Below are 14,398 nucleotides of genomic sequence, written 5' to 3'. Positions count from 1 at the left end.
CACTGACCTTTCACCTTTGATCTCACGTTTTCTCTGGCCACTCAGGTTTAACCCATGGCTTAAAAGAAAATTTTTCAGTACTTTTAATTCTACACACAATCAGAGCATTCCTCCTTTTCCCCCCTGCCTTGTTTAAGCAAATTGAAATAGGAAGGATTAGTAATTTTGTTTCAAAAATTTATCAAAGGTAAATACTTTTTAAAAGAATAACTCGGTTGATAATCGTAATTCCTGACCTCCCTAAAATGTACTCCCTATGCTCTCTTCTTCTCTACACTTAGTTAAGATCATGACCAAACAAAAATTGCTTTACCTACTAACACTTAGGGACACAAGAACAATCTTCAATAAAACAGAAAGTGACTAAGAAATGTTTCATTCCATAAGCGGTGACGTGCTCTGGGAGCCTCCTGAACAGCAACAAGAACATCCAGCAAAATTACCACTGTCCACTTTGTGTCTCTCCTGCATTTACCTCCTGATTCCACTGCTAGCCCAGGTGACCAACCAGTTTCATTTAGTTTGAGCCAGTCTAAACCATTTTGATCCAGCTTGAACCAGTTTGAACAGGTTTGAAACAGTTTAGACTGGTTTGAACCAGTTTGAACCAGTTCAGACTGATTTGAACAGGTTTGAACCAGTTTAGACCAGTTTGAACCACTTTGATCTGGCTTGAACAATAAATACCTACACACATACATCTACACAGCTCCCTGTAGATGCTGAGTGTACACACCAAGCACATGTAAAACATTATCAGGGGCTTAGGCAGGATGAATTGCTGACAAGCACACACATAAACCAACCCTACATGTCTACTTTGTGATTGAGGGATTCCAGCCAAGAAAATCTTTAACATATTACCGACTGTTTCAATTGTACTGCCAAATAATTTGGCCTCAACATCAATATATTAAAAAAAAATGGATCCTATTCCAGCTATGGTGAAAAGGTATGTGAGCCAATAATGAAAACTGACAGTGCAGCAGTGATATTTGGAAATAAATTCTTCTATTTGAGTAGGAGACTGTCTTGGAACCCCTTTCATGATGACAAAGTCCCAGGGAGAATCATGAAAGCCAAAGTCGCCATAGGAGATAAAAGCAGCATCCCTGAAATGAAAGACTTCCAGCAAAAGCAACACATATCCCAGCCATAATCATTCTTAATAGCTGTACTATCTGGACAGCTTATAGTCATCACATCAGGCATCTCAAATTCCATATGTACCCTCTCTGGCTCTTTGCTAGGATAAAACATCAAAACACAGACCCAAATGCTGATGAGCACGTTATCAAATACACACCATCAAAGCTGTGACCTTGCACTCAGGCCTCTCTGGCCATGCTGTTAGGATGCCAAGCACAGATTATCCAAGTAAGGCCTCCCAAAGGCTCCAATGATGTGCTTAACATGCAGATTCAATTATGTGGCATCTATTCCATCATGTGGTGGGGCACAGGTGAAGACTGCTGGCAATAGCACACAGTGTGTGTGGATATCATCAAAGCTTATCACCAAAAATGATTGCTGCTGCACTGTGCAGAAGCCAACAGGAAAAATCAAACCACAACAAACAGATTCAGGAAGTTCCACATGAGACACCTGCAGCCACCAGGGCCATCAAACTTTCTTTTTTTTTTTTTTTTTTAAAAAAAATGAAGGCATAAATCTAATATAAATTATCTCTCAACCTAATGAAAGGTTTAGTCAGAAGAGCTGGGAATCTCAAAGTACTTGAAGCAACTGAGGGACTTCTAATGTGTTGAGAGAAAAAGCCAATCCAGTTTCTTCTTCAGACTTAAGAAATAATGGGAGTTGAACATCCTTCACTTGAACTCTGTGGTTGTTTCATTTAATGTAAAATAAATGTAGAAAACTGGTTCCTTTACTTTGAATATATTGCCAAAGATGCTTCTGAAGAGGATCAGACAGGAAGGAAATAAGACTGACAGTTCTCTGGAACCAGAACTTGCTGATGCAAGATTCCAGCTCCCAGGCCTCCTGAGAAATGCTTTTTACCAAACCAGATGAGTGAAAAATACAGTTCAAATGAGCAAATCAAGTCATTTATTGGAAGTTCAGATGATCTTTACTCAACAGAAGAATGCTACTCCTCAGAGTACTGAAGACTTGTTCTTTGTTTCTATATATGCATATCTATAAAAACTCCCTTGATACATGATATATAATTCATTTTAAAACAACATCAACTACAACTCAACACAAGCTCACACAAGAGCATTCTAGGCAAGTTTAAAAATCAGTTAAAAAAACCCAAAAAAACAACAAACCAAAGCAATGCAATACACAGCAGGTATTCAAATCCATCTTGGGAAAATTTGTAATGAGTCTTATTAATGCTGTAATGGATAACAATCAAATATATTTTGAGAAATATTGTACAGCTTTATCCCACTTCATTATTTAAAATTTGCAATCATCTTTAGAGTATGTTTGTCCTCCCATTCTTATAATTCTAGGCTATATTTTAGAATCCACAGCCCATCTTAGAAACTTTATATTTGTGCTTGAAATACAGCTAGTCACAGTTTACCTGTTTCCATAGAACCATCTTCTGTAACATTGAAAACAAGTTGCAAAAAAAACCTTTTTAAATGAGAGATCAACCTTTAAGTTAGAAAATATTTCAGAATTATTAAATTCCGTGAAAAATTGCTGGGCAGGGCTTTATTTTCATCTGACAGAGGAACAAAATTGCAATCACACAGTGCATACCAACAGAACATCATTCTGTAATCTGATCTCCTATTAAGCTGAATATAAGGCCAACTTTTAGTCATGTCAGGAATCTATAAAACACTGATCACTAATAGCTTCAAAATATACTCTTCTCTTATCCTAAATCATAAAATTTTAATTTGTTTTTAAAATAGTAATTATGGAAATATGTTAGAAAGTAATTTTTTTTACTTTAACTGGAAAGCTGATAGTTCACATCAAATCCACTGTTTACTCAGAGAACTTAAGTAAGATTAAGTTGCTTTGAGACCTAAAGTGAAAGGGATCATTTCTACTCATGACAATTTTTTTTCAGGTACTACTGCTGAATCAGCCCTAAACTAATGAGGGCTGAATAATTTGCTGATGAGTGAAGTGAGTAAGACCATCTTTACTGAATAGCCAATTACCATTGAGGCTCAAAAATCTCCCCTGTTTCTTAATTATGCAAATTACTGAGGAAGTATATTTCTCTTTCAAAAATGTATCACCACCTTTATTTAAATTCCTTTTATTTTGGATCTCAGATTATCCTGAAAGTGTATAATACACTAATGTCTCAATTTCTATCGCGTGCATCTGAACACTTTCTAAATAAAATTCAACAAACTTCTCAGGAATTGTTTGAACTCCTTTATTTCTTGCTCTAGGATGAAACACACAATTAAACTGAAAATACTCTGGCCTCTCAGTGCCCCTATTTCCACAACATTCACAATTTAGAGAAAGGCTTGTAGTTATTTTGACTCTTTTCTACACCATTCTGAACAAGAAACCCACTTCCTGAAAAAAGCAGATTTGTGAGGAGAAACATCTATGCAGACACACTGTTGGGTTTTCCCTTCCTTAACTGCATCGATAATGACTATGCTGGATACCAGCACATTCCACATTTTGTAAATATTTACACAGTGGCTGACACATTTTAAGCAGTGAAAGCAAGATTTATGAATTTTAAGTGTCTCTGGATCTGTTAGATACATATGATGCAATCTGGATGCAATTAATAGTAGGACTTATGCATTAGGTCATGAGAACACCTAATTCTCCTAGTCTTTTTAAACTTTTCTGTAGTCCAATCAGTTTAAAAAAAAATGTACAATCTGGCAAACTGAAAAAACTAGAACTTCCCCATTTTCCATCTACAGATGTTATAGCTAATATTCTGGTGGGACTTCAGTTTCTTCTTGGAATTTATTCTTTATAGGGGACAATTTTAGGGGGAAATTTCCATTCTCAGGCATCCAAAATGAGTTGAGCTCCCCTAATCCTGAATGTAAGAAGACAAACTGGAGCTGAGCTAATGGACAGTCAAAGCACCAACTGTAAAATGGAGACAAAGTGCTAAAATAATTTATTAGACTTCTAAAACCACAATAGGAAAGTGGTACTGGTAGAAACTGTTCTAAAGGGAGTAATTCAGAAACCAAGAGTAGATGTCAACTTCACCACAACCACACACATTACACAACCACAGAAACACAGAGCCCTCAGAGAATACTTTGAGCTAACAAGGAATAACATTGCTATGCAAAGCTCACTAATTAACTGCAACCTACACTCAAGTGTAATTTATAAAAAGATGCTTAGCCTTGTGAGCAGTGAGTCAAAGGAAAAGTTGCAAGCAGTTTATATAATGAAAGACATTGTGTAAAACTGTTCTTTGTTTGTGCTTACTACACCAAAAGTAAATCTTCTCAGAATTTATTGCATGCTAACAAGAAAATTATTATTTTTAGTTAAATCCCACAGTTGCAAGCAAATTCTCAAGAGAGTTAATTGCACTTTTAAATGAATATACAACATTTGAATATTAGCAGAAACAGTAAATTAACCTCATATTGCTGCTTAATCTATTTTTCGGAGAAATTCAAATCTTCCCTTTCATAATATTTTGCTTAGTAGGTCAATAAAAGCATGTAATAAAAAAATAGTATCATTTTTCTTTAGTGTGGGAATCTGCAGCATATCCATTGTATTTACTCTGGCATTCTCTGACAAAATTCAATTTATTTTTCATGAACAATACAAACTAGACTTTAAACTGCTGGGGATAATTTTAAAATACATCTGCAAATTCAACAGGGTTGTGAGTTCACACAGCAGAGATCTTTGTTTTGTCCTTTTCTTCAGAACCAAATGAACCTTCTCCTTTATCCTTTAAAAGGAGTCAACCTACTGATTTCCAGTTTAGTATTGGGATTAGGAGAAATTATTTATACACAATAAGGTCTGAATAGGGTAGGGAGACAATGGCAGTCCTTCCTCCTGAATCTTTCCAAGGCATCAATGTATTATTCTGAACATGATATAGAAATTGGAATAAATTTGTCCCAGAAGAAGGACTTTGTGTATTAGGAAACAATCCACAATATCACATGATGTTTCTCTTACCAATAAAGAATGCTGAAGTCCTTACAGTTGTAGATTTACTGATAATATTTGGCAGTTTGTAAAATACACAACAGCTACCTGAGTTGCTTTTCTTTTCTCAACATAAGAATACCAAAAAAATAGGAGATAAAGTCAGAATCATATTCTTATTTCCAAATGCTGCTCTGACACATTCATAAATCCTGAAAAGTTTTTTGTTTTCAGGTGAAACTAAAACCTTTTTTTCTTTGCCAGGCTAAAGATTTTAATGCCTTCAACATTAACCACCCAAGTCAAACTCTACTACAGATAACAGAGATTAAACCCACAGTGTTCACCTTACAGCAGCTCTGACTCCATTTGTGAACTCCCCACCAGCACCTGTTACAGGAACAAGCCATCTAAAATGAAATCTTACTCTTTAAATCATTATGATTGCAGTTTGAGAGGGAAAGGCAGAGAAAAGAAGATCAAGAAGTTTCAGAGAGCCTCTGTCACACCTGATAACATATTTAGGATGTATCACACTGAGTAAATGTAGCTGGGCAGATAGATATGAATGAAAAAAAAAAATCTTTTTTTTCTAAGTTCCACTGAAAACACCAGGATAATTCATGGCAGAATTCCATTAAAGGTTCTGACAGCTAAATGATTGTTTAATCCAAGACAGATTTTTTAAAGTGTATACATTTGTCTACAATTGCTTTAACTGTATTTGAGGTATCTCAAATTTACATCATCACATTGGCTCAGGATGCACTTTATTTAAATAAAGATATGCTCAGCAGGATGTCACCTTGCAGAAGTTCTAAGCTCTTAAATGTAAGAAAAATCTTGCCTCCAAACACTAAAAATAGCTATTTCTCAGCTACACCTCAAGCCAGTCAGGCAAAATCAGTCATATCAACAGTCTATCACATATTATTAGATTTGAAGGCATCCTCTGCAGTATTTTAATAGGAATCAGGGGAAAGGAAAGCAAAAAGGAAAAAAGGTGGTAAAATACATAACCACAGCAATCATGTTGCCAACATCATTTTATTCTTGCTTTTGTTTCAATTACATTTTCAACATTAACTCATCAAAGAGTAGACAGAATGTGCTTCAAATGTAATATCAGGGAAGAACTTCTGACACTAAATTATTTCTCTCCTTCATAAGAAAAAAATTAGGAAAAACGTGTCTTTCTAGTAAAAAATATTTTCTCTGTCCAATTCCTACATTTACTTGGAAAAACCACAAAAACCTCAAGTACATAACCTATGTTTGAATCTGCATTTTGCAGTGGAATGCTAATGGGTACAATAGGATATTTTTGTACAAAATATATGTCCCTAACATCTTGCTCTCAGATTCAGGAATAACATAAAGGCAATCCTTAACTGCTATTTCCTTTGAATGATCTTAATTCATCTGCAGCAGAGCAACTTTGTAATTCACATACTAGTTTGATATCAGCCTTAATTATTATCCAAAATTATCTTCCATTTTCCTATAACCATAAAATCCGAAACTACTTTACATTTCGAGGATTTTATACAAAGTGCTGCATGTCCTACAAAACTAAATACACACTCCCAAAAATGTCCCTTGCTAAGAGCAACTGATTGCTTGTAAGACATCCCATTTGAGTTTACACTGCTGGGTCTCATATTTTTGAGCACTTTTACATTTCATATGCTTTAACCAATGATGTTTAAACACAGCAAAAGGCCTTTGAATATTTAACTGCTAAAAAACTGAACCTGACCACGCAGGGACAGGTAATTTCCTTTCCCTTCTCTTGTCCCACACTTAACAAAAGCAATTTTGATCACTTTTCTAAGGAATATTCTGGTGATAGCTTGCTGCATTTGCCAGAGGCATGGAAGAGTTTCCAGCTCTCTCTGTCCCTCCCCCCACCATTATTAGAGAGAGCTAATTAGCTCCAGCTAATTCCAGAGCTGCTGGGCAGGGAATTGCTACATGTTTTACATACCAGTGCAGCTTCTCTGTGAGCCTTTGATCCCACAAACCAATTTCAGAGGAAACTGGCTTTTTTGGAGAAGTTACATTTGTACTGGTGCATGGGTTTATGTATCCCTATTGCTGGACCCTGCTTTGCCTGTGTTGAATTTCAGGATTAATTCTATCACAGCTGAAACCAGGACATAAAATTAGTGTTCCAGCCATTCTCTTGAGCAAATACCCTCTTCCAAGTAAATAGTAACCTTTAGCATTTAAATCTGGTGAGGGGAAACCATGGGAGCTGCTGTGTGACTTGTTTTAAATATGAGATTTCCTTAATATCCTACATGTGACTTGTACCAGTCTTTAGCACCATTTAGCACATTTCTTTGAAGGCATAAACTTTCCTCTCTTTGGACAAAACCCTAGAAGAGATTTCTCAAAGCAAATTTGTTTCACATAAGTATCAATTACAGTTCCTCAAGTTACCTGAAGTGTATACTTCTGTATTTCATCCAGAACAAATTCCACTTCTTTTGAGGTTGTTAGTGATGCAAGATTTCCACTCAAATTGTAGCAATAGAGTTTGGCATTGTCGTAGCTTTCCCGGCTGGAATTTATGTGGAGGCAGGCATCTCCAATGTGATTCCATCTTTCTCCACACAGGTGAGCTGGTGCAAAAAGCACACGATTAAAGCTGATTCCAAAAACACTTTTATAAAACCCAAGGGAGTCTGAAATTTATCTTCCTGAGATCATAAATCAAATTGCATCCCACACTCAATTTCCCTTTTCACATCACATAAATTCTGAACTACCAAGTATCATCGTACAGAATAGTGTATTGTTATGGAAAGAAACTTTTAAGAACTTTAAAAATAATTATAAGTTATATACTAAGTTTCAGCATAATAATTTTATGCCACAATTTCTTCCTTGTACTCAGAATTGAGCACAACTAAATATTAGGATTAGATTATGCACATAAATAGTAGTTTTAACAACTCCTTTTACTTAAATGTTATGTAAATTTCATAATCTAATAACAACTGTCCTAGAATTAAGAAACCACAACTTTACACTATCCATGTTTTATCCCATCTTTGCATTTATATCTGCCTAAATTCTAATGCAATACAAATGATAGAAAATTCAGGTAACATCTCAGAAAATATTTCTCCTCTTATACATTCCTCAGACTCAGACAACTATTAAAAGATAAGTAAGAGCAACTGTTATAGTCAATCTACAAAGATTAAATAAATACAGTTTTGAACTGCAGAGAATAAATTAAGTTATTTAATGAATCATCGCTGTTTAAAAAAAGTGTTCATTAACTTCATCTGGACAAAAATGGAAAAGGTTCTGACATTTAACTGCATATATGTAGTTATGAATATAAATTCCAAAATAAACACTATTTCAGAATGTTAACAGTCACCTTCTGAGAATACTTCATATTAGCATTTTAATATTCACTGCTTTCATATTAGCACCAACATTAGACAATCAAGAAACTAGATCTTAGGCCCTATCTGCACAGGAAAATTGAAGGACAATCAAATTATAACTTTTAAGGTAAAACCTCAGCTAGCAAAAGCAACCATGTCAGTGTGCATGTAAGAGTAAAGCCCCAAGGGCCATTCAGCTCTGCACTCAGTGCTCCAGCAGGCCAGGCTCAGCCCTGCCTTGGCACATGTCCTTGTGCTTCACTAATGCCATTATCTCCCCTGACACAATAAAGGGAGCACTGATACCCCAGCCAGGGCTGCACTCACACCTGGCTTCACCTGCACAGGCACAGACAAGCAAGAGGAGAGAGCACCAATAAAGAAATCCATGTCTGCTGGTGAACCAACAGAAACACAGGGGATTGACTCAGTTTTGCAAGCAGCTGTGAGCAGCTGTGCTCCCTTACCAGGTAGTGCCTGGCACTCCTGCTGCCTCTGGTCCCACTGGCAGTTCAGGTGCAGGGAGCAGCTCTTGCAGCTCGTCAGTTTGTTGCAGATCTGCTCGTTCCTCACGTGGCATTTCGTGTAGTTTTTAACCGACTGTCAAAATAAACAGGCAAAGCAGCATCTCAAGCATACAGCTGTCAAAAACACAGAAGTCAAAAAGGATACACAGAGCAGGTGGATCCTTCCCAGGAAGTTGTGGCCACCTAAAAGACAGGCTGAATTTAAGCTCCTTATCTAGAATCCCTTTCTAGATGCAGAATGCAACACTGGAGCACAAATCACCCCACTTGTTCTACACTATGAGTGTCAAATTGAAGAGGTCAATTACCTGTACAGAGAGCAAGAAGAGCTTAAAAAAACTAAAGTAAATATTTATTTCTTCAGCAGTTTAGGGTTATAGTTTCACTAAATTATTTCATCCTATGCAGGTTAAAGCAAGAAAAATAGCCAAAGAGAACATAAAAAATGGCACAATGTACAAAATAATTACATATAACTGACTGGAGGTGCAATATTTTCCACACATGACATAAAACAAGAAATAACTTTATTCCTTTGGTACCTCAGTACACAAAAAAAGCAGTAAACACTGAAGGAATTACTACCTGGGGGCTTTTATTTGGTTTGGTTGGTGTTTGGTTTTTTTCCTGAAAACTGAAGTCTTCCAAGTTAGACATTTTGAATACAAATCTCTCTTCCCTCTGCATAGTACTTTTAATTAAGACATTGTATTGATATCTTATTTAATGAACTGCCCTAAATCCTCAGCCAATTCATCAGCTCACCTACAAGGTGAGCTCTCTCTACCAACTTAATTTCAAGGTAATAATTAAAAGTAAGTCCTAAAGCAAGACAGCTTTATACTCACAGAACAGTTGAAATTGGAAGGGACCTCTGGGAGTCCCTCTTGTCAAACCCTAACAAGTCTTGTCTCTCTTAAACAACAAAAGATTAAATTAATACATGGCAGCAAAAATGGATTGCACTAGGATAGAAAATGCATGATTTATTGACAATATTGGTTGCTTTCCTTTATAATAGCCTTCTGGAGTATGATTAAACAACTTATAAAGGGAGTGCATGACAATGTTATGCAGTGGTACTGGAAAATGGCAGTGATAGGGCAGGGAGGAGAAAAGCTGTATCCTTTTATTTCTGTTTTTTTTTTAAAGTACTGAAATAATACATTTGTGAAAGTGAATTCTCAATCTCACACAGAACCAACTTCATTCCTGCTGAACAACATTGCTGTTGAGGCATTTCTTTTTTTTTTTTTTTTTTTTTTTGCATTTATTGGATCATATGCTTACCAATAAGCTTATTATAAGAGGTCCCCACTTTTTTTCTGTTCTACAAGAAAGGCTACTGTGAAGCAGAAAGGACCAGAGAAGCAGATCTAGGTGCAGACATCTGCACCACAACATGAAACAGAGCCAAAGGCAATGCCAGCAACAGACTGTCTATCTAGGCCAAAAATGCATACAACAGTAAAGCACTAAAAAATAATCTTTAGTACAAACCCACATTTACTCAGTCATGAGATGTATTCACAAAACTGCCAGAGAGATGCTTTAAAGTGAATTTTAGAGCACAAGTAACCACCATCTGCTCATTTACAATAGCTCAACTAATACTCACTTTGAACACTTCATTCTGATGTACCCCTTAAGCATTCAGATTTCTTTTTTAAGTTATATACTCCTCAGTGGTATTACATACAGATTACAATTTTGGACCTAAGCTGAGATATTTGTTCTATTACTTTCTAATCATGAAGTTTGTTGTATGCTGGTTATTTAATGTTTAAAATAAAATTCAAAGTACTAGCGACTGTTCTATAATAATGTTCTTTGTTGTATTCCCTTATTCCCAGCATTTATTTCCCTTAAATCCAATTTAAACACTGCTTGCCTGAAAATCTCATTAGTTCAATGTAGATGTGAATCCAATAGGTAATTCATATTAACACAATATTAAGGTTATAACTTAAACTACCAAACCCAATGAAATTCAGAAAGATGACAGTCCATCTGTTACAGAACTTCTACATTGCTGTAGGATATTTATAATGTTTACACACCAAAGCATGAGTAAATCATGTTATGTATAAAGCCTCCCTCATGTCTGATTTACTTAGATTTTTGTAAGTACTGATCCTGATACAGTAGTATATAGACAGACTTATGAACTGCAGTGATTTTCTGAATATTTACTAGAGAACAAAAATACTACAGTAGCTTATCTTAGAATTTCAGAAATTGATATTAAATTATGTACCTCTCTCCTCCTCCTCCTGCATTTTTCAGGTTAACAGTATAACCTTGTCTAGTTTGCCTAGTGTAAATGTAAATTGCTAACTTATAGATTTGCTATTATTTGCCTGAAGCTACTCCCAAAATTTGCTACTGGGTATACTTCTAACTCATAAATTTTCTTCATTTCCTCCAAGATAAATTTGATTCTATTCACATTTCCTTTAACTACTTTGTATATTTCCTCTTGACTATTCTTTGAATTCCTCAAATGTGGGCAGACTGCCATGATTACTATTATTGGCATTAATATATCATCCAAGGACTCCCACTGTAAAAGGAGGAGTTTTCTGAAAGCAATGCAATCATTACAAAAAAGCAAGGATTCTTATCTTTAAGGCACTGTGTAAAAATATTTAATAATGTATGCTACAGGTCTCTTTGAAGCCTCCTCTAGTATCCCATTTCCTCAGCAAAATGCTCTTTATCATTCTCTATGTGGATTTGACAATGTTTGTTTTATGTTGCCACATCAGATAAAGAACACTTTTAAATCACATACCAATCTGGGCTGTATTTAGGTAACTGTCATCAGCTGGGGCTTTATTTTATTGCACATGTGGAGACCAACACACAAGAAATTCAAGACTGCTCCTGGCAGTAGAAGCATGGCTGGTCTCAGAGAGGAAATCATGTCCCTGTTGTAGGAACATGCCCCCCTTGGAGCTTCTGAAGGCAGTGACATTTTCAAAAATGCAATACTGGGTGGAAGCAGAAATAAAACAATTCAGCTGTGCCTCAACATGCTAAAACTCTCTTTAAGGCTACTTCATCAATTGTTTTTTTCTCTTCAGAAATTTAAGAAAATTCACAAAGTAAATTTTTTTACTCTGAAATTCAATCTCTCTTTGGTCTTCCTCAGTAAAGAAAACTGCATTTTGTTGCAGTCAGCATGCCCTCTCCAGCAATTTATCATTTTATTTGGTAAAGTACATGAAGATTTTGCTTGCATGGAGGAGCTTACTCTTCCATGGTACTACTTCATGAAAAATTGCATCTTGTAAAGGTGCAGCACCCTAAAATGGAATTAATCCCTCCCACAAAGCCTTTTCTTTTTTTCTTTTTTCCCCGCTTTTTTTGGTAAAGACTTGTTTCCATTGCAAAATATAGTCAATTTTTTTTCTGCACATGATCTGCAGCAAGGGACTGTCATTTTTATAGGATGCAAGATAAAGCATTTTATGTGCAGACACAGAGAATGAATAAACATATTAAGCAGATCCAGATCAACCAGGCATTGCAAGCCTCTGCTTGCAGTGACATCAGCTACGAGTATGATGTACATGATCCATATGATCTGTACTTTGATGATGCATGGGTCTGCAGAGTAGGGGAATACAGTTCCTGTATGTGCTGGCTCACATCAGAGGGTGGGCACAGGCAGGTGAATGTGCACCACAAATGCATCAGCACTAATGAAGTCCATCTGTCCAACCAGAGTTATTTCAGGGAAATGTTCATATTTTACAGGCCTTCCAATCTGCAGAGTAGCCACTGCTTTGCAGATATCTGTGATCATGAGGCAAATGCCAAACTGGTTGACACGTTTAGTAAACTGGCCAGTTTCCATGAGGCAACAGCAGCAGATTCTAAAACATTTTTGTCTGTCTCATCTGGAGTTCTATGATCCAAGTCATAAAACAAGGTCTTTGTACACCTGCAAAGGCTCCTTGTGATGTTTCTAAGACTACAGCTTGTTACCCCATATTACCATCATAATGATATCACAACATTTTCACTTGTGGGCCTAGTCCAGAATTAGCAGTCTATGAAAATGGATAATCAGCCTGATCCATTCTGGTTTTCCACATGGTGCCATTCTGTTGATGCTGCTTTGGTGGGTTTATATCAAAGCTGCAAAATTCTGCCTCCATCATCTCATGGCCAGTAGATTAATTTTGCAGTAGCCACCTTCCATTTATGACAGCATCTCTTTCCAGAAATCATTTTGATTAATTTTTGCTACCCCATTCTTCAGTAACTACATTAACAGCCTTTGCTATCCACTTCAAGCCCTGTATAAAGGACAAAAAATGATACAGAGCAGACTGGTGCATCATTTGCTAATTAAGCTGACAATCTTAGTCATGAAAGGTTGTCAAAGAAGGACACTGAACCAAGAAGCTTGTGCTAAAATACCTAGTGCTCCACATTTATTAGGGATCATTTATTAGGAATGAAGATGGTCTGCTCCTTAGCAACTATTCCAATTCAAGAGCTGAAAACCAAGGTTAGAATATTAGCACCTAATAAAGAACAATGTGTCAGGAAAAGAAGAGCCCTTGAAGATCACAAAGGAAACTAACCATTAGTGCCTGGAATGTGAAATCCCTCTGACAGACTTACAGCATTGCTACTGATGAATTTGTGTCTGCTTTGCTTTTATTAGGAGTGACTAGCTACAAATGCCAGTGATTAGAGCTAGCTGTGCTCACTCCAAACGGGCAAGATTTGAGTCACAGTCAATGCAGCTCACACCTTCATTTGTCTGCAGAACAAGATTGATTTGCATCAGGTTCAAGCCAGAGAGCAAGATACTTTTACTAATGAAAGTGTATAAAGAAAGGATTTTGAACTCAAGTACAGCTAGGTGTCTGTGGATAGCTGAAAAGTGTAAAGAGACAAAATTTATAAATTTGAAATACTACTACAAGCTTGATAAAAATCAAATGAACAAGCAAGGGATGCAGCAGCTGGTGAACACAACAAAGTATAAAACATGGCACTAGGCAATATTTAAAAAAAATTCTTTTTAATATTAAAAATATATTTAATATGTAAATATATATATATATATATAAACATGCATGAATCTAGGTGATCTGATTGCTTGTACTTAAAAAGATCAGAGCCAACTCATCACAAGCCAGTGGACCTCATGGTTATAGAAGTTCATATTCCTTTAATGACATGACAAGTGACTCTATGACAAAAAAGATGACAAAAAAGAATGACAAGAAAACAATTTCTGTGATGACCTGTGATCAGAAGACCATGACTAATGAGACTGGCCTGGTCCTAGTTTGAAAGGGGAAATACCAAACAGCACTCTTGAAGGGATTCTAT

At 36.1% G+C, this 14,398-nt stretch overlaps 1 protein-coding gene across 4 annotated transcripts in view; it reads right to left on the bottom strand.

Moving 5' to 3' along the window:
- Positions 1 to 14,398, bottom strand: part of ATRNL1 (attractin like 1) — a 431,800-nt gene that overhangs the window by 324,971 nt on the left and 92,431 nt on the right. For all 4 annotated transcript variants that reach the window (XM_079312937.1, XM_079312939.1, XM_079312938.1 and 1 more), the window contains exons 14-15: positions 8,981 to 9,113; positions 7,552 to 7,733 (exon numbers count right to left, since the gene is read on the bottom strand). In XM_079312937.1, the coding sequence (XP_079169063.1) occupies positions 7,552 to 7,733; positions 8,981 to 9,113 (315 nt within the window). The remainder of the gene's footprint in view (positions 1 to 7,551; positions 7,734 to 8,980; positions 9,114 to 14,398) is intronic.

The sequence above is a fragment of the Erithacus rubecula genome (genome assembly GCF_903797595.1).
Source record: "Erithacus rubecula genome assembly, chromosome: 9".
Taxonomy (NCBI): domain Eukaryota; kingdom Metazoa; phylum Chordata; class Aves; order Passeriformes; family Muscicapidae; genus Erithacus; species Erithacus rubecula.
This window is presented reverse-complemented; position numbering and strand designations above follow the sequence as displayed.